General features: G+C 47.5%; 4 protein-coding genes across 4 annotated transcripts; 1 reads left to right on the top strand and 3 right to left on the bottom strand.

The window, feature by feature from the left end:
• Positions 1-129: 129 nt before the first annotated feature.
• On the bottom strand, positions 130-9,922 carry aars2 (alanyl-tRNA synthetase 2, mitochondrial (putative)). Its single transcript, XM_084465442.1, has 22 exons — positions 9,625-9,922; positions 8,955-9,143; positions 8,340-8,485; positions 8,036-8,227; positions 7,680-7,824; positions 7,148-7,293; positions 6,846-6,954; positions 6,719-6,757; positions 6,446-6,566; positions 5,416-5,543; positions 4,983-5,121; positions 4,673-4,842; positions 4,396-4,509; positions 3,760-3,900; positions 3,539-3,676; positions 3,279-3,382; positions 2,730-2,838; positions 1,819-1,962; positions 1,296-1,406; positions 909-992; positions 608-721; positions 130-381 (listed from the first exon to the last, which is right to left on the bottom strand). The coding sequence occupies exons 1-22, from the start codon at positions 9,820-9,822 to the stop codon at positions 205-207; spliced, it is 2,958 nt and encodes a 985-aa protein (XP_084321568.1). The 5' UTR covers positions 9,823-9,922; the 3' UTR covers positions 130-204.
• Positions 9,923-10,782: 860 nt separating this feature from the next.
• Positions 10,783-19,851, top strand: alg13 (ALG13 UDP-N-acetylglucosaminyltransferase subunit; the record flags this gene model as incomplete). The annotated part of the gene is made up of 25 exons (XM_084465443.1): positions 10,783-10,902; positions 11,674-11,757; positions 11,926-11,976; positions 12,662-12,708; positions 13,066-13,138; positions 13,209-13,290; positions 13,373-13,538; positions 13,741-13,810; positions 14,480-14,597; positions 14,783-14,847; positions 15,093-15,193; positions 15,386-15,465; positions 15,589-15,847; positions 16,076-16,183; positions 16,263-16,404; positions 16,745-16,904; positions 17,123-17,158; positions 17,286-17,341; positions 17,536-17,604; positions 17,703-17,808; positions 18,127-18,246; positions 18,653-18,693; positions 18,777-18,900; positions 19,293-19,409; positions 19,571-19,851. 25 exons carry the CDS (start codon positions 10,783-10,785, stop codon positions 19,849-19,851), a joined length of 2,676 nt encoding a protein of 891 aa, XP_084321569.1.
• Positions 19,852-20,740: 889 nt separating this feature from the next.
• LOC311340598 (protein EOLA1) lies at positions 20,741-23,699 on the bottom strand. The gene is made up of 2 exons (XM_084465456.1): positions 23,345-23,699; positions 20,741-21,153 (listed from the first exon to the last, which is right to left on the bottom strand). Exons 1-2 carry the CDS (start codon positions 23,598-23,600, stop codon positions 20,927-20,929), a joined length of 483 nt encoding a protein of 160 aa, XP_084321582.1. The 5' UTR covers positions 23,601-23,699; the 3' UTR covers positions 20,741-20,926.
• A 502-nt stretch (positions 23,700-24,201) lies between these two features.
• Positions 24,202-26,501, bottom strand: LOC311340597 (reticulon-3-like; the record flags this gene model as incomplete). Its single annotated transcript, XM_084465455.1, has 8 exons — positions 24,202-24,250; positions 24,334-24,392; positions 24,603-24,649; positions 24,747-24,816; positions 24,954-25,092; positions 25,287-25,343; positions 25,563-25,713; positions 26,426-26,501. 8 exons carry the CDS (start codon positions 26,499-26,501, stop codon positions 24,202-24,204), a joined length of 648 nt encoding a protein of 215 aa, XP_084321581.1.
• Between the last annotated feature and the right edge of the window lie 969 nt (positions 26,502-27,470).

The raw sequence follows: 27,470 nt of genomic DNA, 5'->3' as shown, positions 1-27,470 counted from the left end.
ACTAGCTCTGTTGAGGTGGGTTTTAGGTGGAGGTGTGTCAAGAGTCTTCAGGTGGAGGTATGTTCAGGTGGAGCTGTGTTAAAGAGTCTTCAGGTGGAGGTATGTTCAGGTGGAGCTGTGTTAAAGAGTCTTCAGGTGGAGGTATGTTCAGGTGGAGCTGTGTTAAAGAGTCTTCAGGTGGAAGTGTGCTTAGTTGGAGCTTCGTTAAGAGTCTTTGGGTGGAGTCCTGCGGTGTGCGTACTCCTCCGCCCACCTCAGCACCTCTGTGATGTCACTGCCGGTTCCCATTCCCTTGGCGACCAGCTGAGATCCCCCGGAGGACCCCCCAAGGTGTGAGCACACGGCCGCGGCCCAATCACACGCTGGCACCGCCACGCAGCCCTGTCACAATAAAAGCCTTTTCAAGAGATGCTAAACACAATCGACACATCGTAAAATATTTAGATATTAAACTGAAGGGTTATTGATGTAGTATTTATAAATAATATTATACAAAAGGGTTCATGATATTGTATTTATAGATGACATTATACTGAAGGGTCCCTGATCTAGTATGATGTATTTTTATGATAAATGATGATGATACATGGATCACGTGGTTCCTCACCTTGGGAACCTGACAGGCACACAGGACCTTCCCAGAGCTCTGCTGGTGGGACAGCAGCATGACCAGACTGTCAGGACGCCTGGAGCTCACCTGGTTCACCGTCTTCATCAGCACCTACAGCACACATAATATAGTATATACTCCTAGTACTACTAGTACTACTACTGCCTACATAGACTAACGAAGCTCCTTATCAGCACCTGCAACACACATAATATACTCGTACTAGTACTACTACTATTTACATAGACTACCTGACCTGCTGCCCCTTCATAGGTGTGAGTGGAGTGATGCTACTTACAGACAGACTGTCCGCCTCTACACGCTCCACCAGCACCATCTGCTCCCCTTTCTGCTTCAGCAGCTCCTCGGCCCGCACTGCTGCCTGGACAACAAGCAACACTTAAAACCACCAACACCTCCATCACCTTACCCTCCATCACCACTCCACCAGGAGGCCCAGTGTGGAGCTCCACCAGGAGGCCCACAGTGGAGCTCCACCAGGAGGCCCACAGTGGAGCTCCACCAGGAGGCCCTGTGTGGAGCTCCACCAGGAGGCCCAGTGTGGAGCTCCACCAGGAGGCCCAGTGTGGAGCTCCATCAAGAGGCCCAGTGAGGAGCTCCACCAGGAGGCCCTGTGTGGAGCTCCACCAGGAGGCCCAGTGTGGAGCTCCACCGGGAAACTCACCTCTTGGCTCTCCACCTTCCTGAGGGCCGTGTTGGTGCTTCTCTGGAGGCTGCGGAGTTGAGCCTGCAGTTCCCTCCTCTGCCACTGGGGGACAGGGGTGGAGTCCACAGCCTGGGGGATAGACAGGTAGTGGATAGACAGGTATGGGTGATTCGGGTAGGGCTTGACAGGTAGAGGTTAGACAGGTACGGGTTAATCAGGTAGGACTAGGGAAATAGGGTTAAACATGAATGTTTGGACAGGTAGGAGTGAGACAGGTTGAGTTAGATAGTGGTTAGACAAACAGGTAGTGTTGAGACCGACAGGTAGTGTAGTTAGAGAGGTAGGGATTAGACAGACAGGTAGAGCTGGACAGGTAGGGGTTAGACGGGTATGGGTTAATCAGGTAGGGCTAGAAAGACAGGTAGTGGTTAGACCGACATGTATTGGTTAGACAGGTAGGGCTGGAGAGGTAGGGCTGAACAGGTAGGGGCTAGATAGGTAGTGTTAGACAGGTAGGGCTAGATAGGAAGTGAAGTCGTACATCGGTCAGTAGTCCGACCTCCTTGGCGAGGCGCTGGGCGTCATTGCGACGGGGGGAGGAGGAGGAGGAGGAGGAGGAGGAGGAGGCCGTCCTGGTGACGAGAGACGCCACAGCCTGAGCCAGGCCCTGGCCAGCGTCCCGGGCCTGGAGAACACAGGAAGTAAAACAGGAAGTACCCAATCAGAACGCTGAATGTGTTTTTATGACGCTACACACGCCTCAACACACGCTACATTTGAATATAAATGATTCAACTGCTGTTTCTGTTGACGTGCAACCATACATCCTAACAACCAAAGCACATGTACCTCCTAACAACCAAAGAACACGTTCCTCCTAACAACCAAAGAACACGTACCTCCTAACAACCAAAGAACATGTTCCTCCTAACAACCAAAGAACACGTTCCTCCTAACAACCAAAGAACATGTTCCTCCTAACAACCAAAGAACACGTTCCTCCTAACAACCAAAGAACATGTTCCTCCTAACAACCAAAGAACATGTTCCTCCTAACAACCAAAGAACACGTTCCTCCTAACAACCAAAGAACACATTCCTCCTAACAACCAGGCAGTTGCTCGCTTCATTCATCTCAACTCGGGCTTCCAGGCGCTGTGCCAAACGTGAGGCGCTCACGGCATAACAAATGGAGGCACTCAGCAACGGAAAGGCAGCAAGTAAAGTACTCTTTGTTCCCATCCATAACAATAACAACCAGGCCCTCCCAGACCTAATAGGTGGTGTGCTCTGGGCCCAAAGGTTCAGTACTTGTTTGGCTTTTAAAGTTACAGTATATCTGTTTAGTTCCTTAAAGGCACAGGACCTGTGGCTTGTTAAATTGACATTACCTGCGTTTCTTTCTTATAAAAAGGGACAGTACCGCTTTATGTTTCTTAAAAGGTAAGGTACCTGTTTGGCCTGGTCCCCAGTAAGTGCCACGACTCTACTGACGCCCTTTATCATCTGGCGCTCTGAGACCACCACCAGGTCCTCGATCGCCCCAGTCCGCAGCATGTGTCTGGAGAAGGTCACAATCAATGACATTTACATTTAGGGAATTTAGCAGACACCTTTATCCAAAGCGACTTACAATAAGTATATTTGTCATAAGAAGTGAAACAATATATCACTGTCGGTACAGTAAAGATGTTCATAGAACTAAGTACTAACAATTGCTAGGCTAACCCATTCCCCGTATACAGCAGTGATAGCTAGCTACTGCAGATGCTACACAATTAAGTACTATGAATAAATACAACGTACATTAAGTGCGTACATTAAGTGTGTTCATTAAGTGTCAGGACGTACAACAGACAATAGAGGGCGGGGGGACTGAATGGCTATGCAGAGTCTAGGTGAACTCTGAACAGGTGAGTTTTGAGTCTTTTGCGGAAGCTGGTGAGCAATGACTAGTATTCTCTCCATCATCGGCTCAGTTATTGTGGTGAGGATACTCACGTTCCACAGCATAGCTCCACAGAGTGGTGTCCATCTGTGTGGCCGTCAAGAAGCTCTGCGACCGGCACCCCCACCGACACCACCCGCACTGGGTCTGGATACACCTGGATACGCAGACCACAGCTCCTTAATCACACAAAACACCCTCACATAGACCACCCCCCCCTCAGACACAGACCACACACCCTCACACACAGACAGCCCCCCTTCACAGATCACACCCCATCACATCGAGACATAGTAGCTAGTTGAACTCCAACCTCATCCACGGTCCGGAGGCCAGGGATGCTCCTGGCGTTCCTCAGAGGAACCTCCTGAGAAAAGACCTCCTGGTCGGCTGCAATAACCTCCTCCACCAGCTGCTGCACCTCTTGCAGCTGAGTGGTGCTCAGGGAACCCTGCAACACACAGGTCTCTGCGTCAGCCAGCCCTCCCAGCCTGCTGTGGGTCCGCCCGGCATGTTTTGGGCTCCTCACTTCACCTTGATGCTGAAGTCGAAGCGCAGGCGCTTGGGGCCCACGTGGGAGCCCCTCTGCTGCGTGTTGGGCCCCAGGACGGAGCGCAGGGCCCAGCTGAGGAGGTGGGTGGCCGTGTGCTTGGCCATGCAGGACAGCCTCTGGGCCTGGAGCAGGGCAGAGGGGGTTGGAATGGAACTCGTAGCTATAGCTTGGTGACACTTCTAGCTAAAGGATTGTGGAAATTTAGGTCCTTGAGTAGTGCAACTTGTAGTTCTAGGTCATGTATCTTGTCGTTCTTAGGGTGGTGTAACTTGTAGTTATAGCGCGGTGTTACTTGTATTCATAGGGTGGTGTAACTTGTAGTTCTAGATTGGTATACCTTGGCTGGCTAGCGCAGAGACCTGTGTGTTGCAGAGTTCCCTGAGCACCACTACGGTTGTGCAACTTGTCGTTCTAGGGTGGGGTAACTTGTAGTAATAGGGCGGTGTTACTTGTACTCCTAGGGTACTGTAACTTGTACTTCTAGGGTGGTGTTACTTGTACTTCTAGGGTGCTGTAACTTGTAGCTCTAGGGTAATGTAACTTGTAGTTCTAGGGTGGTGTTGGCATCCATCTATAAATTGGAAGGTTATTTATACTGTAGTGTAAACCTCTCCTACCTGGTCCAGGTGGAGGTGGAGCAGGTCTCCAACCTTCAGTGCGTATGCAGCAGGAACCAGGTGGAGAACATAACCTCCGGCCACGGCCACTTCCTCTACCGGGTACAGCACATCCTGTGGAGAGATGGCCAATCAGAAAACAGTGTATAACAGCTCACACATCACAGCGGCTATAGTGTATCACAGCTCACATCGCAGTCACTATAGTGTATAACATGCTAGGTTGCGGCTAGTTTGCTAGGTTACCGTTGCTGGGGTTACGGTGGGCTGTACTGACCGGTGAGTCGTGCCTGGAGAGGTAGCCCTGGTCATGTGACTGTCCACCCTGCTCGGCGTAGAAACTGGTCCGGTCCAATAGGACCAGGCAGCGCTGCCCAGCCGCCACCTCTGACACCTGCTGCTGACCAATGAACAGCGCCGTCACCGCCGCAGTGCATTCTGGGAAAACTAACAACACAGAGGTCTGGTTGAACAATGGTTCAGTACTATGGCTCTGGTACTAGGTGGACTGGTTGAATAATGGTTCAGAACTATGGTTCTGGTACTAGGTGGACTGGTTGAATAATGGTACTCTGGTAATCTGGTACCATATCTGCCGTTGTGCAGGTTGTACTGGTACTTTGGGCCCTGGTCCGTGTGTTCGATTCCCTGCTGCTTGAGAGACGCCAGGGTGTGGACATCCAGATGGGTCTCACTCTCTGATGCCACGGCTGGTTCTGAGCCACGCTAGAGAGAGAGAGAGAGAGACCAGCCATGATCCTTTATATAAAGTAGGGGTGACCTTGAATCTTGAACGATTTTGAATATTTGATAGAAAGACATTTAGTCGTCTGGGAAACCACGATAAGCCAATGACTATTTTCAATATATAGAAATATACCCTATATGATTCGACGATCAGACGAAAAAGGGGCTGTGGAGGGGGGCTGGGCATGATGAATCGGGCTCGACTTTGATCAATCAAGTCACAGAGACACTATTATGAAGAGGTGGGTCAGTTGATTGTATTAGAAAAATCACCTTCTGGTTCCTGGCCAGCAGCTGGTCCAGCAGAACCTGGTCCACCTGCAGTCCCCTCTCCTCCAGGATGAGCTGCAGCAGGTCCAGGGGGAAGCCCAAGTTCCTATGCAGAGACCAGGCCACCGGGGCTGCCATCAAAGGGAGGTTAGAGCTGCCTGGCTCTAGATGACTGGTTCTATTAATACTGTCTAGGTCTGGATGACTGGTTCTATTAATACTGTCTAGGTCTGGATGCCTGGTTATATTAATCCTGTCTAGGTCTGGATGACTGGTTCTCTTTATCCTGTCTAGGTCTGGATGACTGGTTCTATTAATACTGTCTAGGTCTGGATGACTGGTTCTATTAATACTGTCTAGGTCTGGATGACTGGTTCTCTTTATCCTGTCTAGGTCTGGATGACTGGTTCTATTAATACTGTCTAGGTCTGGATGACTGGTTCTATTAATACTGTCTAGGTCTGGATGACTGGTTCTATTAATACTGTCTAGGTCTGGATGACTGGTTCTATTAATACTGTCTAGGTCTGGATGACTGGTTCTATTAATACTGTCTAGGTCTGGATGACTGGTTCTATTAATACTGTCTAGGTCTGGATGCCTGGTTATATTAATCCTGTCTAGGTCTGGATGACTGGTTCTCTTTATCCTGTCTAGGTCTGGATGACTGGTTCTATTAATACTGTCTAGGTCTGGATGACTGGTTCTATTAATACTGTCTAGGTCTGGATGACTGGTTCTCTTTATCCTGTCTAGGTCTGGATGACTGGTTCTATTAATACTGTCTAGGTCTGGATGACTGGTTCTATTAATACTGTCTAGGTCTGGATGACTGGTTCTATTAATACTGTCTAGGTCTGGATGACTGGTTCTATTAATACTGTCTAGGTCTGGATGACTGGTTCTATTAATACTGTCTAGGTCTGGATGACTGGTTCTATTAATACTGTCTAGGTCTGGATGCCTGGTTATATTAATACTGTCTAGGTCTGGATGACATGGGTGACTGCTAGGGAACGGTTTGATATCTCACCTGGAAACAGGGGTTGGCTGTTGTGGTTGCTAGGTAATGGTGCAGTCTTGTTGATGATCCTGACTCCCTGCTGCAGAGAGCTCAGGAACTGGTCCTCATTATCATCAATGATCGACACGATCTAGGACCACATTACACCTACTGTCATATCGTAGACTGTACAGCCATACGGTTTTTATGTGAGTGTATATATATATATATATATATATGTATACACACAATATATTATGTATGTGAATATATTGTATACTGTATATAATTGTAGTTCGTTACCTGTTCCTGGTGTCTGTGAAGCTCTGGGTAGGCTTCACCCTGACAACACATAACCACCAAATCAGGAATGAGTGACAGACAGGCGGCAGGCAGACAGAGAGGCTGACAGACTGACAGGCAGACTCACCAGCACCTGGACCACGGTGGGCACCAGGCCCCCCAGTGCTCCCTGGGGGGCCTGAAGGACCTCGGTGGAGAACCGGACCGCTCGCCTCAGAATCCTCCTCAAAACAAGCCTGACACACACACACACACACACACACACACACACACACACACACACACACACACACACACACACACACACACACACACACACACACACACACACACACACACACACACACACACACACACACTTGAAGCCGTCTCTTCAGTAAACCAGGCTTTGAGTCTTCAGTGTAAACATTAGCTGGAGGAGGGACTCACTCGGGTCCCGACATGCCGGGGGAGACTCCGTCGGCGATGCACACGGCGAGGGTGCGGACGTGGTCGGCGACCACACGGTACGCCATGTCCACGCGGCCCTCCAACCCCGCGGCCACGCGGCCTCCGTACGGCCCGCAGCGCGACACCTGGCCACACACACACACACACACACACACACACACACACACACACACACACACACACACACACACACACACACACACACACACACACACACACACACACACACACACACACACTATCTCAGCAGGTGTTCCTCCTTTAGCAGAGAACCATCAGAGCACCATCAGGGCATACCTCCATGAGTTAAGTTGAGTGCAGAGTAGTGTTCGGAAACTAAAGTAGCCTTGTAGTTGAGGCATCCACCATCTCAGCCTCTGAGCTGGTGGATGATGAGGTCACCATGGTAACAGGGGATGTCTGAGCTGGTGGATGATGTGGTCACCATGGTAACCGGGGATGTCTGAGCTGGTGGATGATGTGGTCACCATGGTAACCGGGGATGTCTGACCTGGTGGATGTGGTCCAGCAGGGGGCTGAAGAGGTCGGTGTCGTAGTTGGAGCGCTTGTCCTGCAGCACGGCCAGCAGGCGCTCCAGACCCAGGCCAGTGTCCACACTTTGCTGGGGGAGGGGCCGCAAGCTGCCGTCCACCTCCCTGCCACAAGGAGACCATCACCACAACATGGACTCAATATACTCTCATGGACGCCTTCACAAACACGTTTGTCTGCTCTGGGTCTGTATTCTTTAACCATTTGTACTTTTAGTTCACGTTGTCTTTTGAATGATAAGATGCTTCCCTAGAGTTATCCATTCTGTGTGTTCTAGTTCTACCAGCATGAAGACCAGATTCTACATGGTTCTACCTGTTGTACTGCATGAACACCAGGTTCCAGAGCTCCACCACCTCAGGGCTGTCTGTGTTGACCAGATGGCTGGCGTCTCGGCCCCCGAGGTGGTCGTAGTGGATCTCCGAGCAGGGGCCGCAGGGGCCCGTGTCGCCCATCTCCCAGAAGTTCTCCTGCAGACCGAACGGTAGAACGCGATCCTGGGGCACCCTGCACACACACAACATTACTATACCTAATGTACACGTCATGTTACATATATATAATATAGAATATATTATTAATGACCTGGTCTTTGTTATACAATATGTTCTATACTAACCCAATGTCCAGCCAGATGTGTCGTGTCTCTTCGTCCGCAGGGAGTCCACTCGCTGTGTCTCCAGAGAAGTAGGAGACATAGAGGCGGTCTGGAGACATCCCATAATGCTCGGTGAGCAGACTCCAGGCCATAGCACATGCTTCCTCCTGCACACAGGATGTGACATCACTTCTAGATGTGGAGGGTTACGTTGAGCGGTCAGAGCGTTTCAAAGGCTTTTCCGTAGCAGTGCTGCCAGCCTTTCTCCTTGAAGGCCCCACTACTCATACATGATGAGATCTCCCACTTCACACATGAGATCTCCAAACTATTACATGAGGAGATCTCCCAAGTAATACATAAGGAACTCCATACTAATAGACCTAACTCTAGGGAGAGCGTAGTTTGTTAGCTAGCAGATAAACAGCAGCCGGGATTTCAGCTGTACGGAACGTCTGTCATGTCCTGGTAAAATTTAGTCCACGTTATCTACTTATTTTAGTTTCTTAACTGGGCATGTTTACTCCATGGTGCTTCTTCTTCAGAAGCCCAGGACGGCGGCCTCTGCTCCAGTATCCCGGTTGGTGCTGCCCTCTATGACCAACGTGCATTATAGTTTGTTAGCTAGGGTCACACCTTGAAGTAGTCGCCGAAGGACCAGCTCCCCATCATCTCGAAGAAGGTGTGGTGGTAGATGTCCCGCCCCACGTCGTCCAGGTCGTTGTGCTTCCCGCCGGCACGGACACACTTCTGACTGTTGACCACCCGCCGGTAGCCGGACATCTCACTGCGGGGGTCCACAGTCCCCAGCAGTATAGGCTTGAACTAAACAGCACAGTCAGATTACAACAGGGATGCAAGTTGCACCCACAAAATATTTTGTACATCTTTTTTTTTTTCAGATCAAAATATTTAAATATTTGTCAATACAATGTCATAAATAATACCAAATGCCCATCACAAGTTAAAGTGATGTCTTAATCGTGCTTACTTTATTTGACAAGCAGCCAAGAAAAAGTATTGGTATTAATTTATTAATAACCCATGAACCAAATATTTGAATCATTGGGCAGCAAATGTTTTGTATTAGTACTTCATAAATTACCTAACCAATTATTATGGATTATCAAAATTGTATTGGACAACTCGATTTATCAACTAATCGTGTCAGACAGTCTCAAATTACTTGTTTTGATTTCAACTATCACTTAACGCTTTACTTCTCCATTCATTCTATGTATTACAACACTGTCCGTCCAAGCAGGATGGAAGCACCAGGCTCGATCGACAGGTATGACAAGCTCACCTGGTTCATCCCGGCGTTAACGAACAGGAGGCTGGGGTCTCCCCGCGGTCGGACAGGGGACGAGGGGACATACAGATGTTGGTGTTTCTGTTCAAAAAACTCTATAAATGTCTGGCGAACATTTTTAGAGGAGAACTTGGAGGAGTATGACCTCCTTAGATGTCCTCCCAGACCTTTCATACGCACTAAAACATTCATGTTTCTGTCCCCCGATGAAGCAGATAAACAGCAGCGGGGATTTCAGCTGTACGGACAGTCTGTCATGTCCTGGTAAGATTTAGTTCAGGTTATTTACTTTTTACTGTTTAATGTGACACCGGGCATGTTTACGCCATGGTGCTTCTTCTTCTTCAGAAGCCCAGGGCGTCCTCCACATGAGTCGCCCGGTTGGTGCTTCCCTCTACAGGCCAACGTCTATTATTACACACATATGATGGTACCTCATCTTTCATCTCAACCTCTTTCCTCCTCAGGTTTTGTGGTCGGTCTGTGGAGCTATCGATAGCGTTATGAACAGTATTAACCTTGTACAGTGCACATTCACAGTCTACAACACATATATACACTTTAAAAAATAAAATATTGATATAAAATATAGAATGTATATACACACACACACACACACACACACACACACACACACACACACACACACACACACACACACATATATATATATATATATATATAGGCCTATGCCTATATGCCTATAGTCATAATTTATATAGACACATATTACATAAACTGAATTTGGTTTTATACTTCGTACATGAGTCAGACCCAGGCAGGCCCAGAAGATGGACCCAAAAACTAAGAACATAACAAAACATGAATATTGTAGGAAATCAAGCCACTCAACTGAGATTTATAGATTCACTAAGTCACTAAGTCACATTCACTAGTCGAAAGTGTCTTTAGAAACAGGTGTCATCCTCCGTTAAAACGTAAACAGGCGTCTTTCCACCCAATGAGACGCGGTGTCATCAGAGCAGATTAGAGGCACCTGGTGCCGCCTCACGGTCTCGATTGGACAGTTTGAACTTTACCCGTTAGTTAACTAGTCTATCGCGGAGAAAAATATAGATAGTGAATTTTGTTATATAGCTTATAATAAGTGAGTAGTAGTAGTAGTAAGTACTAAGGAGTACGTATTGAAGGATGCAGAAGGGTTTGAAGAAGTACTTTGTGAACATGGATGAGTATCTGGCCAGCCTCGGCTTGTACCGCAAGATGCTGGCGCGAGACGCGTCCTGTCTGTTCCGCGCGGTCTCCGAGCAGGTAATGCTAATTAACTTGGCTACAAATGTTAACGTTTTCACACAATTTACATTTCATTATAATGCATTAAAACTAGGCTACTCGAGTGTTTTTGTCAGTCAATTGTTTTAATTGAAATTCATTTTATGAAATTCGTTTTGTGCAGCCTACTTGTTGTACGTTGTTTTGCCCGTGTTTTAGGTCATTGCGACCGTCTGTGTAACGCATCGATATGAATACTGTCCCGTTATTGTGTTTTTTAATTTGTTTAAACGTTTAGCGGTGCACTGACTGCTGGCTAGCCGCCAGGTTAGATGGATATGCTAATTGGAATCATGACGTCACACGCCCAATTTGTCTTCTACTGGTTCTACAGGGAGTTGCCCAGTACAATCACATTTTGCTACAAGTTTTACTGGGAGCTACTCTTTACAACCACAGTCTGCTACTGCATATTCTGGGAGCTGCGCACTACAACCGCAGTCTGCTACTGGTTCTACTTGGAGCTTCCTAGTAAAACCAGTCTGCTACTGTTACTACTGGGAGCTGCCCAGTGAAACCATAGTCTGCGACTGTTACTACTGGGAGATGCCCATTACAACTGCAGTCTGTTACTGGTTCTACTGGGTGCTTTCCAGTAAAATCCTAGTCTGCTACTGGTTCTACTGGGAGCTGCCCATAACAGCCAACAAGTATGGTGTTGTCTAGTCTACGGGTTATAGCGAAGTGTTTTGGGTTTAAGCCAAGTGCGTTGTTTTGGTTGTTGATATATTTAAGTGTGTTGTGTCGTAGCTGTACTGCTCCCAGCACCACCACCAGAAGATCCGTCGGGAGTGTGCCAACTTTATGAGAGCCAACAGATGCAACTTTGAGCCGGTGAGACAGGGACCTGGGTCTGCCTTCCTTCATTAGCCTTCTGGTGAATTAATCCTTCTGGTTAATTCAACCTTCTGGCTAATTAATCCTTCCTTAATTCATCCTTCCTTAACTAAACATTCTGGTTGAATAACATTTCTGGTAAATTAAGCTCCCTCTTTCTCTCAGTTTGTCCAAGGTTCATTTGAGAAATACTTGGAACGCTTGGAAGACCCAAAGGTATACTTCTATCATGACATATTATATCTAAGATGTTACACATGATGTTTGTGGTGGTGGGGTGTTTATTGTAAACAAGGTTGTGGTAGTGATATTTTGTTATTGTAAACCTTCTGTTAGTGTTGGTGATGTTTTATTGTAAACATAATGTTAGTGGTGGTGATGTGTTTATTGTATACCTGAGTTAGTGTTAGTGATGTGGTGTTTATTGTAACCTCATGTTAGTGGTAGTGATGTGGTGTTTATTGTAACCTTATGTTAGTGGTAGTGATGTGATGTTTATTGTAAACCTTATGTTTGGGGTAGTGAGTGATATGGTGTTTATTGTAACCTTATGTTAGTGGTAGTGATGTGGTGTTTATTGTGAACCTCATGTTAGTGGTAGTGATGTGGTGTTTATTGTAACCTCATGTTAGTGGTAGTGATGTGATGTTTATTGTAAACCTCATGTTAGTGGTAGTGATGTGATGTTTATTGTGAACCTCATGTTAGTGGTAGTGATGTGATGTTTATTGTGAACCTCATGTTAGTGGTAGTGATGTGATGTTTATTGTGAACCTCATGTTAGTGGTAGTGATGTGATGTTTATTGTGAACCTCATGTTAGTGGTAGTGATGTGATGTTTATTGTAAACCTCATGTTAGTGGTAGTGATGTGGTGTTTATTGTAAACCTTGTTTGTCCAGGAAACGGCCGGCCAGGTGGAGATCAAGGCTCTGTCTCTGCTGTACAGGTAAGAACCCCATCAGCAGAACACCTCCCAGTCCGGTAGCCCCTGTGTCCCCTCTAAAGGAGCCGCAGAACACCTCCCAGTCCGGTAGCCCATCTATGTCCCTGCATAAGGACCCCCACTACTCTGTGTTCTCAAAGCAGTGATTTTAGTGCCTCCTTGTACCCTGGGGTCCATCCGGTGACCGTTCTGGTGAGGACCGTTTGGTGTTGGACCACAGGCTGGTAGATAGGCGGGAGGTGAACCAGGTGGTGCTCAGATTTCCCCATACAGTAGAAGACCACAGGTCTAACCAAGAGCAGGAGGAGTGGTTTAAGTGTGTGTGTGTGTGTGTGTGTGTGTGTGTGTGTGTGTGTGTAGGCGCTGTTTCCTGATTTATCGATTTCCGGGGAAAGCAGCGACGGTGATCACCGAAGAGGACTTTGTTGACAAGGTAGGATGCGGGACATATTGAAGGAGACACTGACTTCCTGTGTGAGCCTGACTTCCTGCTTGTTCCCTAGGTGATTCTGTGTTGCTCCAACAACGGTCACTATGACATTGTTTATCCTCGACAGTACCCCGCCATCGCTGCTCTCTGCCAGTGTAAGTCACTCACTCTGTGTGTTTGTGAGTATTGTGTGTGTGTGTGTGTGTGTGTGTGTATAATGTATGTGTGTGTGTGTAGCCATGCTGTATGAGCTCCTCTACACGCGTGTGTTGGGGGTGGAGGAAGCTGATCTGTGCCAGGCGCTGGATGCCTTCCGGGTTGGAGGTCGGCGCTATAGAAACAGCCCTTCAGCCTGCAGCGACGGAGACCTGGGCTACGACACGCCAGAGGATCCACCTCACAGGTACTACTGTAGGACTGTCTCCTACTGCAGTACTACTGTGGCGCTGTAATTTTCTACTGTAGTACTTTCACATATTACTGTAGTACTACTGCAGTTCTACGGTCTCCTACTGCAGTACTACTGTAGGACTGTCCCTACTGCAGTACTGTAGTACCGTCCATTCTGCAACATGCATTGAGAACGGTGCTTTGATTTGCTGCAGGGAGGACTGGGACCTGGGGGGATCTGGAGGACCTACAGAAGACAAGACCAGACCACCAGAAGACTGCAAGGTGAGTCAATTTACTCAAGAAGTGAAGGCTGTGTGTATGTCCGTTTGCATCTCATGTGTAAAACAAGATGTAAAGACAGAACACCTAGTAGAGTGTGACCTGGACGGCCACAAGAGAGATGTGTGAATCAATGGTATGAGTATACCTCAGTATGTCATACTTCATGACATACTGTAGCCCCCCAAAGAGCAAGGAAATCCTCCTTAATGGTCATGGAAGAGCCCTTGAGAGGGCAGGCACAGTGGAGGATTCCTCCTTCCAGGGACGCGTAGGGTTGTGATGGGTGCTGCAATGGCCTGAAGTGCCTGTAGGCTGGAGCAACCTCTGCTTCATAATGGTGGTCGTCCGGGGAGACTATCGCCAGTCAATCTAGACTGATGTAGCCTGCACCACCACCGAAGGTGGCTTCAGCTCAGTTGACTTCATCTCTCGTACAATCGCTCGCGGCTGTTTATAGACAGGAAACGTGTCTTTGCATTGCAATCTCACAACAATTTTCAAATGGCGAATTTATCTGAGCTTCCAAACGCTGGTTTGAATGCAGCCTATTAGCAAAACAAGCATAGCATAACAAGCATAGCATTGAATAACGTGTGAGTGTTCAATAGTATGTGTATCACTGTGCTGGTGTTCCCATGACGATAATACTCCTATCTTATTGGGTTGTAGGCTACAGAGCCAGCCGGCCCAGGAGGCAGGCTGGCTCTGCCCTATAAAGTTCTCAAGTCTCTGGACGCTGAGCTCTACAGAAACCTGGAGTTTGATGTCTGGCACGACACCCGCAAAGGTACCACCTTAAGTATGATGTCTGGGGTATGAGTTGAATAGGGTATTAGATGTATGTTTCCGGTGTATAATGTAATACTACATTAGAGTAGTAGATGCATCTTCCCAGTGTGGAATGTTGTATAACATTAAGGTATTGGGTGTGTTTCTAGTGTATAATGTAAACCATAAGTTTGATTGGTCTAGAGATGCAGAAGACGGACTACATGGTGTTTGCAGGGAGACAATACTTCCTGGGTGACAAATGTCAGGTGAGAGGCTCTCCCACCGTATTTGAATATTAACTGGGTGAGGTAATTCAACTGTGTGTGTGTGTGTGTGTGTGTGTGTGTGTGTGTGTGTGTGTGTGTGTGTGTGTGTGTGTGTGTGTGTGTGTGTGTGTGTGTGTGTGTGTGTGTGTGTGTGTGTGTGTGTGTGTGTGATGGCCATAATGGAGTGAACATCTCACGCCAGCGTTAATGCAGGGGAAGTATATATTGATATGTGTGTGTTTTAGGTGCGTCTGGAGCTCAAGGGGAAATACTACAATGCCTTCATCCAGGAAGTAGGAACTCACTCCTCTGCAGTGACGGTCTTCATCGAGGAGCTGGGAGAGAAGTACAATACATTGTTACTACATGAGAGTCTTGTGCCATTTAATATATATAATGTAATATAACAATTCTGTGTGTGTGTGTGTGTGTGTGTGTGTGTGTGTGTGTGTGTGTGTGTGTGTGTGTGTGTGTGTGTGTGTGTGTGTGTGTGTGTGTGTGTGTGTGTGTGTGTGTGTGTGTGTGTGTGTGTTTATAGACACCTGGTGCCACTGGCCAACCTGAAGCCAGTCAACCCCGTTCCTGCCTGGAACGTTACCACCCGTAAAGGAGACCTAGGTACTACAGTACCATACTATAGACATACAACATAATGTACTGTCTATCTCTACCCGTCTGTCTGATTCCCTGTCTGTCTCGCTAACTGACTACCTGTCTTTCTCTCTTTCTGTCTGTCTCTAGACGGGGAAAGCCGCACGCAGCGACATCATCGTCACCGCTACTTCAGGAAGTCTCGTGGTGGTGGGAAGGGGGCGGAGCTACTGGTGGTGACCTCATCATACGGGGGGCGGCCCACCTCCCAGACCACCGTCCCCCCCCGCTTCCAACCCTCTGCACCCCCCCGCCCAGGGCTACACCCCCCTTCATCATCTCCAGGGGGCATGACCTATGACCCCTACGCCCCTCACACGGCCAGACCTCCCCGCTACGGAGCGCCCAGGTCCACACCCTCATGACGCCGTGATCGTGATGTCACGTGATCCTCATGATGACGTCCCATGGGAACCGTTAACACACACCATGCACCGTTCTGATTGTCTCTCTCACGGTCTGTGTGTCTCCCATCGTTGTCCGTCTCCGTCTTGCTCTCTGCGTGTCTGTCTCTCTCTCTCTGTGTCTGTCTGTCTGTCTGTCTGTCTTGCTTTCTCTCGGTCTATCTTCTGGTCAGAAGCTCCACGCGATTTTTGAACCGTCACCTGATAGGTCCACAGCTGGCCTACTACCACCCAGGAAGGCGCTATTACCATGGTTACGACAACTATGCCTTCCGCTCCCGGTGAGTGTGTCTCCCACATGTTTAAAGTCCATAATAACACAAGCACTGAATAACGTGGTGTGGGTGTGTGTGTGTGCAGGCGTAGCCGGCGTAGTCAGATGATGTCGTCCATCAACAAGGATGGACAGTTTGGGTTCCCTGAGGGAGAGGAGGAGCAGGACGGAACCATCACCTACTACCAGCTGGAGACCGGATCAGAGGACATGTTCCCCCCCCTGCCGGTCTGTCTCTCCCCTTGGACTGTCCAGCTCTCTAGCTGTGTCTCTGTCTGTAGCTCTATAGCTGGATCTCTCTAGCTTTCTCTCCATCTGTAGTTGCCTTATTAATATGCAATATCCAAAGTAAAGCTTAATTATTAGAGGGGCTGTCGGTAGGACTCATCATTGAGTGTAATTAGCTAGTAATGGCTTATCCATGGTTAGCTGTTAGTGAGTGAACTCAATGCTGCCTGTCAAACCTTCTCAGCTCAGGCAGAGAGGGACGTTCTTTTGGTACATTTCAGAGTTGCCTTATCGCTCTAGATAATATGAACTGTCTGCCTGCCTATCTGTCTGTCTATAGGGGCAGACGGCTCCTCCCCCTATGATGGGCACTCCCAACCCCCCCTCCTCCTCCCCCTACTGGGCCCAGCGGGGACCGATGCCTGCCCCTCCTCCCACTAAGCATCATGGGACTTCTTCAGAGGATGACCAGGAAGACACTAGCACCGTGGAGGACCAGGGTGAGGCCACCCTAAACCCACCTTTATCCCTAACACCACCTCCACCCTAACACCACCTCCACCCTAACGCCACCTCCACCCTAACACAACATTCACCCTAACCCCACTTTCAAGTTAACCCCACCACTTCCCATACCCATCACCTGCAGGCAGCACTGCAGTCTGCCACAGTACCAAGTATTATAGTCCTGCTTAACTTGGTGTCTCTGTCTGTCCAGCAGAGTATACTGAAGAGTATCTGTATGCAGCTCAAGGCGAGTACTGATCACTGGTGCTAACATGACTAATGTTAAACCGTGTTGGCATGCCATTGTCAGACAGTGTGTTTGCATGCTATTGTTGAACAGTGTTAGCCAGGCTAATGTGTGTTTGTTTCTTCAGAGTCTGGTTTCCAGAGTCCAGGGGTCTACACAGGTACAGAGTCTACTCCTAACATGGTAAATATGTTGCATGACACATGACCCCAGTCTGCACATCACTCAACACCAGTCTCCAAACTCTCGTTGTGTTCTTTACCTAGCCCCTAACCCTATAATACAGCCATGTGTTGGTCACCTAGCCCTAACCCTATAATACAGCCATGTGTTGGTCACCTAGCCCTAACCCTATAATGCACCCATGTGTTCTTCAGAGTCTCCAGGAAGGAAACCACGCAGACTCTCCACCAGACACACTCACCAACTACACCTTCACCCACCAGGTAAAACAACTACACCTTCACCCACCAGGTTCACTAACTACACCTCACCAGCAGGTACACTAACTACACAGATCGACGGGTTCTTTAACCATCCACAGGTGGTTAAATCAGCTGTCATCTCCTCTCCTTCATCATCCTCCTCCTCATCCTCCTCTCACACGTCTCCAGCTTCTCACCTGCCTTCCCAGGGACACACACACACAGGTAACACACATAGGACACACAGGTAACACACACATAGGACACACAGGTAACACACACAGGGAAAACACACATAGGATACACACACAGGGAAAACACACATAGGATACACACAGGTAATACACACGTAGGACACACGTGTGACACACACCCACACAGGTGACACACACGGGTGACACACACAAAGGAAACAGGACCAGAGGTAGCACACACAGGTAACACACACACACATGGGACACAAACGCATACACAGGCAACACACACACACACACACACACGCAGGCAAAACACACAGGTGACTACTACAGGTTTTGTTTGTAGTTGCCATGGCGATCCCGGCTGCATCTCAGTGGTTGGTCAACGAGCTGGGAGAGCCACTGAGCCCTCTGTTGGCTCCGCCCCCCTACTCCTACGACCCCAACGGCAACGACTTACCCAGAGGTCAGTGAACTTGACCTACTGTATTCATCTACTCTTTTGACCTACTCACTCACTGTCATCCTGAACTGAAGCTTTAACGGTCCCATGACATGCCACCAGGTGTGGTGTGATTAGCTTTAATCACAAGGCGTTTTAAAAATCAGAGGTGGGCGTGTCCACCTAGATGTGCTGGATAGATCAGTCTACCAGCCTACCCAGTGGACCGTAGCAAATGTAGCTCATCTATCCATCACACATCTTGGTGGACACGCCCACCTGTGATGTCATAACAGACAGATTTTCAAAACGGCTTGTAACGGCTAATCACACCACACCTGGTGGCATGTCATGGGACCTTTAAAAGAAGCCCTGATTGCTATAGCTTCCATGTTGTGCGTGAACTGTAAGACATGTCCCCTCTTTGCAGACTGCAGAGTGTTGCAGTACTACTTTAACCTGGGAGTTCAGGTAAGCAGGCAGCTTATTCCCCACTATGGAGCATTCTGATTGGTTCATGTGCACTGGCATCACTGTGATATCACGTCCTGCAGTGGTACCATCAGAGCTGCTGGCAGCAGGCCTACACGCCCCCCCCGGACACCACCTACCACTACCAGACATACCCCCCACACTACCTTAGCCACGCCCACAACCAGGAGCCACGCCCCATGCATGGTAAGGGCACTCCTTCTGGCGGATGTGCTATCTCTAGTCTGGGTCATCTCTAGTCTGGTTCATCTCTTCTGAACTTAGGCCCAGTCCCATTTCTCTCCCCTTAACACTTGCTTTGAGTGCCTTTAGCTGCAAGTCAGCTCCCGAGCTGGCTAGCATTCAAGGGTTGATTTTAGGGGAAAAGCAGCACTCCCCCCTTGCTCCATTAAGTATTGGGACACCCTACCCCTTCGCGGAAATGCGCAAAATCTAGGGTTAGGGCTCAAATCTAGGGGAAGGGAATTGGGACAGAGCCTTAGTCTCTAGTCTGGGTCATCTGTACTCTAGTTGATCTGATAGTGTTGAGTGGATGATTGGGACTAGTTTGGAGGTCCTGCTAACCCATAACCATCAAGAGTGTGATTGTTCTGGTTCTGTCCCAGCAGGGGTCCAGTCAGCTGGGACGCAGCCGACTGCTCCCTATCCTGAATCCACGAGGAACACCGGAGACACTCAGGCAGACCAACACAGCGGTCTGTACACTACAACTAGACACTATAACTACTACACACATTACACAACTACAAACTACACAACAATAAACTACAAACTATGGGCAGAGCTCCAAACTACAGTGCATTAAACTACAAACTGGACACCCCACAGACGTCTAACTGTTCATCTTTCTCTCAAGGCCCCACCGTATCTCTTGATGGCTCCACTCCGCTGAGCCCTGTGACTCCAGCTCCACCCCTCCTCTACCAAGACCATAACCCGCCCCCCCTCCTCCCCCTCCCCTACGAGGCCACACCCCCATCCTATGTTTCTGTCCCCCCCACGCCCCACCCATCCTACCACCAGTATCCAATCAGCTGGGCTCCTGGGCCACGCCTCTACTGTGCTGCCCCTAGTGCCTCCCACCTGGTGGGCTACGTCACCAGCCCCCCACACCAGCAATACATACCACACATCTAACACCCCTCATGACGTCTGACTCACCCAAACTACATGACGTCTGACTCACCCAAACTAAATGACGTCTGACTCACCCAAACTACATGACGTCTGACTCACCCAAACTACATGACGTCTGACTCACCCAAACTACATGACGTCTGACTCACCCAAACTAATTACAACACGACATCTAACTCCCCCAAACTACATGACAACACGACATCTGACTCCCCCAAACTACATACAACACGACATGTAATGCACCCAAACTACATAACACTGACATCTATCTCTCCCAAACTACATATAAAAACCTTTTACTGGAACAGAAAATTGTGAAACGGAACGTTGTAGAAGATTTACTTTAGGTTGGGGTCGGCTTGTTTCGTACAGAGTACACACTAAAGCCGTAAGATGAGCACTGTTGATGGTATTATGCATAGCACTGTCTGTTATTACAAATAGCACTGTTAGCATTATGCGTAGCACTGTATAATGTCAGCATTATACATAGCACTACGTATAGCACTGTATTATGTTAGGATTATCCATAGCACTGTATTGTGTTACAATCAAACGTAACACTATATAGTGTTGGCACAATTATCTGTTGGGTTGGTCTATTAGACCTGGTTAAGACACACCTGATGGGCTCATGGCTGAATCTGCTGTGAATCAGGTGTCTGCACAAATACGGTGTCATCAGATTATTCTACGTGGTTCTCTTTCTGTTCCATTTGTTCAATAGCACCTGTTTGGGCTGAATAAAGAGGCACAGCTAACTCTGCTACCTCACTTCTTCTTTCTCACTTCCTCTAGCTTGCTAATTCATTCTAACAGGAGTCCTCCTCATGCTAACTCGTAGCATGCTTACCCCAACTGAAGTGTGGGCATCACATGGTTTATTGACATGTTTAAATGTGCCTGTAGTTCACATTAGATGAAATACTTTAATACATTATGATCATAAACATTACATGTCATACAATATTTGTGGGTTCAGATGTAATTTGGGGTTGGGTAGTAGCAGTTGGACAGTAGGTAGGGTTAGGCAATAAGGGTAAGACAGTCGGGTAGGGTTAAGTGCTAGGGGTTAGACAGTAGGGTAGGGGTTAGGCAGTAGGTGTGTCGGTATCTCTACAGTCCAGATATCCTTGTTGCCATGGCAGAGCAGTGGCTCCACCAACCAATGAGGGTTTGACAGACGGGTCAGGTATTTTTCTTGTAGACCAATCAGAAGAGCCGCTTTTTCCAACTCCTGCAGGTCCTCCTCTTGCAAGACAGTGGGGCATTGCCAGGTCACACCTACTTCCACCAGACCTGTCAGTCAGAAAACAACCAATGACCAAGAAGCAGGGGCTGGTAGCTACAAGATGGGGTTGGACAGTGATGGCACTGGCCATATAATGTTAACTCTAGTTGTAATAGATTAAAATCACTCTTTACAAGGGACCCAAGACGCTTGCCACATAGCAGACAAAACAAGATATGAAGACAAATACAGAGGGGAGAAAGCAGAGGATGGAAGAAATGGGCTGGAGGCCAGAGGGCCCGGTGAACGGGTGAGGGCTCGGTGAGTTTCACTGGTTCTTTAAAGGGTCCAAAGACACAGCGTTGCAGATCTTTGCCGGGAGACAGTTCCAGAGGGTGGGGGCCCAGAAGGCTGCAGGTTGGTGTGGGGGGGGGGTGGAGCACAGACCCGTGTCTGAGGACCACAGTTTCCGGGACGGGGGTGAAGGTGCTCTGATGGGGCATGGGGGGGGGGTTCTGTAGGTGAGGATTACTTTATAGTTGGTCCAGGGCTCGGCACGGGCAGCTGAGTGCTGCACGTCCTGGAGCTGATCCAGGCAGCTGAGTTGCAGTGATCCAGAAGGGATGACGGCAGACGGCAGTCTGACAGTGAAGGCCGGACTTTGAGATGTTTTAAAAGTGGAAGAAAGCTACCGGGCCAGCACCGGCGCTCCGCACACGCAGAACACGCACTGCGCGTAGGGCACCAAGTGTCTGGGGGGGCACCAAAAAAATCGGTCTCGTAAAAAATCATCATAATAATAATCATAACACGATATATTTAAAATGAACATGTGTAAAACGTGTTAATAGCAATACAAAAGTAACATTTGCTCGAGAAAAAGATGCGTCTCCTGTGCGGCCCTCTCTCTCTCCCCTTGGTGCCCCCCTCCCCCACATCCCAGTGGTATGTTCGATTAGATCATTCTCAAGTTTGGCAGACACCTGTGTTTGGACATGGCCTCGAAAAGGCATCAAGAGACAGCGAGATGATGCACGCACGTCGATGGCAGGTAAGACAATGTTGGCTAATTCTGTAATTTAGTCCTTGTATGAATGTCTATGCTCATGCCAGGTAATGTTAACGTTACCGTTAACGTCAACAAACTAACGTTAGCTCCTATATTATTTTAGCCATCAGAAGTCGTCAGCCAAGTATACTTATATAGGTCTACTGCATTTCAGGACGTTTATGTGGCGTTTGTTATGTAGCCTACGTTATGACGTTATGCATGTGTACTGTGAACCAACGAGTATGCAATTGTGTACTGTAGTGGAAAAAGTAATGCTACAGATGATACTTTAAAGTAATGAGTTGATGAATGGAGAATGGCTCCTGGTAACATGAATTCTGAGAAACCTTGCATCTGCAGGGCAACATCTGCAGGTGAAACTACAATTTGAAAGAAAATAAAGAAATCTTAGTTATGTAGATCCCCTCCCTTCACATTCATAGTTTTCAAATTATGTAGATTTTTTTTAATATTGTGAGCCATCAATCATAATAGTTTTAAATGTTGTCATGCATCAGTGATTTACACATTGGCTTACATAAACCTGTAATTAATATGTAATATTGTTTTTGAATCAAGGTGCAAAACTGTATTTCAGTGTACAATCCCTGAGTATTTTTTCTTGTATTTCTGAATGCAGGGTCAATGCTTAGATATGTGCAAGGAGTTCCTCAAGACCAGGAGGAAGATTTAGATGATCAACCATCCATCAGCAGTTCAAGCACACATCATCAACCACCAATCTCTGCAGACTCTGCAACAGCACCCAGCAACCCACCAACAACCATCAACTACTAGTTCAGGACTTATGTTAATGTTTGCTGCTATTGTAAATGCAAAATGAGTGTAGTCTTTTATCAAGATTTTGATTTCTCTTTATTTGCACATTACATTTTGCAAAACTGTTGAGAAGTTGTTTTGGAAATAAAGAGAAACGTACTGACAATTACTGAATTGATTTTTGATTTGATTGATGATTTTCGGGGGGGCACCACAATGCATTTGTGCTTAGGGCACCCAAATGGCTAGCGCCGGCCCTGTACCGGGCTATCCTTTAAATTGTTTGTGTTGGAGTAATAACGTTGTCATCTACTAGTAAGAAGTTATAAATTGTTAAAAGTCTAGTTAGAAGAGTTATATAAGGTTTTCACTAGTTAGAAGTTAGAATAATTTTTTTTAATAGTTTTACAACAAAACAAAAGTTTTACCTGCCACCACGCCTCGGCCGAACCTCTCTCCGGACTCCAGGAGAGCGTCTATCTGAGCTCCGCTCCTCCCAAGCGAGGTCAGCACCGTGGCCCAGTCGTCCCCCTCCCAGTCCCGCTGCGCGATGTGGATCGCCAGGGTCTGGCTCTCAAGCTCGGACAGCACTGGTCTCCAGCGTGTCTCCACAGTCTTCACTCCGTTTAGAACTAGCCCTGCATACGGCTGGCGGAACGACAAACAGGGAAACTCTACAGACATCCCCTTGGTAATACTATCTGTATATAAGGTTTATATTCGGACAGTATATAATTGTAATATTACTTCTTGTAGATTTCATCACCCGGCTGTCGACCAGCAGCTGAGCTGCCTGCAGCATTGTGTTGTATGGCGTTTTCTTCTGCTGCTGTAATTATTACAATTCGTCCGCTGTGTCGCCCTCTGTTGGTGAACACGGAGTCGACCTCCTACACAACTACACTACTAAACATGAAAACAACCACTGGACTAAGCAATTCTCTTCCCAGTGATCTGGACAGTGTAATAGACTGAGACATCTTCAGTGTTCTGGACTAAATAATAGGCTGAGACATCTTCAGTGTTTTGGACTAAACAGGCAGGGGTTAGACAGTACAGAGACAGGTCCATAAGGAGCAGGAAGGGGTTTGACAGTTCAGCAAAAGGTAATTGTGTGGCTCCCTTCTTTGATGGTTTTGACCTTCAGCATGCAGGCTGACCTTTGGTAATCTGGAATATGCAAAAATAAACTTCACAACCACTGAGATATTGAACATCATCTTTAATATTTACTGCTTCATATCTCAAGTATAGGAGAGAGGAAGTCCACTCTGCAGAAGGCTGGTCAGGCTGCTTTCGTTCGTTTGATAGATCCAGGTAACATATCCTGTAGCCTTGAGAAACACAACAGAAAGACAGGCTGTGAAGAGCTTCCATCATCTCACCTGTCTTACACCTCTCCTGTCTAACATCTCACCTGTCCACGGTCTCCTTGAGTTTGGACCGTGCTAGCTCTACACGCCGGTCAATCTGGGTCTGGAACACACACACACACACACACACACACACACACACACACACACACACACACACACACACACACACACACACACACACACACACAGAGACACACAGTAAGCAAGGTCAAATATCATAATCCATTGTTATATGTTTCCATCCATGGTGATCTTGGTTGCCATGGTGTCGTGAGGCTGTAATGCATTGTGAAGGTGGTGAAGGTGGTACCTTGTACTTCTGGTAAACCAGTGGTGAAGTGAAGCAAATTATGTCAGCTGGAGAGCAAGATGACATCACTAGTCAGTAACCAACAAGATGATGATGATGCTGATGATGACGATGAAGATGATGAAGATGCACAGTGCCACTTACCGAGGATGAGGATTGTGATTCCGTTGAAGATTGCCCCGATATACGTCATTAACCACATGCCCCCAGCAAGCTGCAATTCACACATACAGGAGTATGTATATGTGTGTGTTTGTGTCTGTATATATGCGTGTCTGTTTGGGTGCATGTGTGTGTGTGTATATATATATATATATATATGTGTGTGTGTGTGTGTGTGTGTGTGGACACCTTGAGTGAGTCTACCAGGTCCTCCACCAGTATCAGTCTTCTGGTGTGGACCAGCAGGCGGTTCAGGTGGACCAGGACCTTGTCTGCAGCCCACCTGCTGGTCTCTGGAGTTACAGACACGTCCCTGTCCAGCAGAGACCTGCTCACCGCAGGGAGGAAGACACTTTGGGTATGATGTCATAGCCATTGTGTTAGGCTGTGTGAGTGTGTGCATATATATGTGTGTGTGGTTGTGTGTGTGCCTGTGTATATGTGTGTGTGTGTCTGTGTGCCTGTGTATATGTGTGTGTGTGTGTGTGTGTGTGTGTAAGTGTGTGCGTGTGTGTGTGTTACTTGAAAGGGTGTCCATCGTCTGATTTCCGAACAGCTTGGACCACAGACTTATAGACTCTGGAGATAAACCAAATATATATGATAAATCAATGATGTAATATCATCACCTGAAGGGTCTGTTGTTCTGAGTTAGTCTACTCTACAGGTAACATCACCTGGAGGTCCTGTTGTACTAGTGGTGAGTTAGTCTACTCTACAGGTAACATCACCTGGAGGTCCTGTTGTACTAGTGGTGAGTTAGTCTACTCTACAGGTAGGTGTGGTCTCTGTTCCCACCTGAAGGTGATGGTGACACATAGCAGAGCCAGTATCAGGTATGATACCACGCTGATGACTGACAGTGTTGCCAAGGAAACCAGGACCAGCAGGGATAGGCCAAACCCAGCCGCTGACTTCATCGTCTCTCGCCAATATATCAGCTCTAGGGCTGAAGAGAATCATATTAATAATACAATATAGCAGCTCTAGGTAAAGAGAGAATATTATTAATAATACAATAGTTCTATCAAGTTAATATATTTCAGACTGTGCTACAGTCTAAACAGTGATCTTGATCATGTCAAGGATTATTGTACTGCACACACAAACACACACGCACCACACACACTCACACACGCACCCACGCACACATGCACATGCACGCACACATGCACCCATGCACGCGAGTGCCCATGCACACGCGCACGCACCCATGCACGCACACAAATGTGGCTTGAAATGTACATCTAAGTCAGGTCAGATGATCCTAATCTGTTGGACCAATCAGGTGGTCCTAATCTGTTGGTCAGCTGAGCACATTTGTTTTAAAGACAAAGGTTCTTTATAAAGAAACACACTTGAAACATTGCAGTTGATCATGAATCACTTTAGATCCTAAATTAAACAACCTAGCTAACTAACCACAGTCCTAGGGTTAACACCTAAAGTCATATAGGGTTAACTAATATAGTCCTACAGGGTTAACAATACAGTCCTATAGGGTTAACCCATATAGTCATACAGGGTTGACTAATATAGTCCTATAGGGTTAACTAATATAGTCCCACAGGGATAACTAATATAGTCCTACAGGGTTAACGCTGAAGTCCTACAGGGCTATTTAGTAGCTCTGATGCTGCCTGGTGTGCAGACGTTCCTACCTGAGGACATGAAACCCTTTAGGGAAGACGAGTTGGATGAAGATGAAGAAGTGGACAGAGCAGTAGAGTCAGCCATTCTTCTGGAGATGTCTGGATCCGTCTGGATCCACCTGGATCGGTCTGGATCCACCTGGATCGGTTTGGAGATGTCAGGAGACGTCTGGAGTTGTCTGGAAACGTTGGGAGATGTCTGGAGATGTCTGGAGATGTCTGGAGATGTCTAGAGATGTCTGGAGATGTCTGGAGGTGTCTGGAGGTGTCTGGAGATGTCTGGAGGTGTCTGGAGGTGTCTGGAGATGTCTGGAGGTGTCTGGAGGATCTCTGTAGAGATCTGGGAGGATGGTTGGAGGGGTTTGGCTGTGCTGTAACTCGGGGGCGGGGAATGGGCAGGGCATGTGGAGTTAAATGTAAAAACAATGTCCTATTGTAAATGGTTTACTTTAAGACAAAGACTAAAACAACCTGACAATAAAATGTTGGTTGCTGACAAACAACCTTAAAATAACAATAATAAGAAGAATTAAACAATTATTAATTGTCCAACTATAAATGTTAAAATAAATTGTTCTTCGAAAACGACATAAAAGATAACACACTCGATTGTATGTTTAGTCGTTATAGTGGATGACGCCACCTGCTGGACCACTGGAGAACCTACAGAAGATATTCGTACACGTGACCCGCCGTTAATTCAGGTAATTAGAGATCCGACACATGCAGACAGACGGCAAGAAAACAGAAGGGTAAAGTGTGTTGCTTTAAGGGACATATGGGCGGCGGTGTCTTGGTGGAGGTGATGGAGATGACCACAAGCTGCGAAGTCCACAAACACCTGGATCCGCTGACACAGTCGCCATAGTAACCATAACGTCACCATAGTAACCTCACTGGCACCATGGTTGCCAACGGAGGGTGGTGTCGTAGTGATGAATAATCATTTAATAAATCAAAAGAGATTTCAATAAATATTGATAAAGTAAAAAGTATGTTTTATGCTGCATATTGTTTGTGAACGGGTTATTTCAAGGCAGGTCTGGAGAGGTCT

Source organism: Micromesistius poutassou (genome assembly GCF_964030765.1).
Source record: "Micromesistius poutassou genome assembly, chromosome: 3".
Taxonomy (NCBI): domain Eukaryota; kingdom Metazoa; phylum Chordata; class Actinopteri; order Gadiformes; family Gadidae; genus Micromesistius; species Micromesistius poutassou.
Note: the sequence above shows the minus strand (reverse complement) of the source record. Positions and strands in the feature narration are given on the sequence as shown.

Excerpts from the sequence above, each read along its gene's own strand:
- aars2 (XM_084465442.1), bottom strand. The coding sequence starts at position 9,822 with ATGAATGTTTTAGTGCGTATGAAAGGTCTGGGAGGACATCTAAGGAGG. Across the intron at positions 1,407-1,818 it reads AGGTCGGACTACTGACCGAT|GCTGTGGACTCCACCCCTGT; the intron begins GTACGACTTCAC and ends TCTATCCCCCAG. Across the intron at positions 722-908 it reads TAGAGGCGGACAGTCTGTCT|GTGCTGATGAAGACGGTGAA; the intron begins GTAAGTAGCATC and ends TGTGTGCTGTAG.
- LOC311340598 (XM_084465456.1), bottom strand. The coding sequence starts at position 23,600 with ATGTCTGTAGAGTTTCCCTGTTTGTCGTTCCGCCAGCCGTATGCAGGG. Across the intron at positions 21,154-23,344 it reads CGGCCGAGGCGTGGTGGCAG|GTCTGGTGGAAGTAGGTGTG; the intron begins GTAAAACTTTTG and ends TCTGACTGACAG.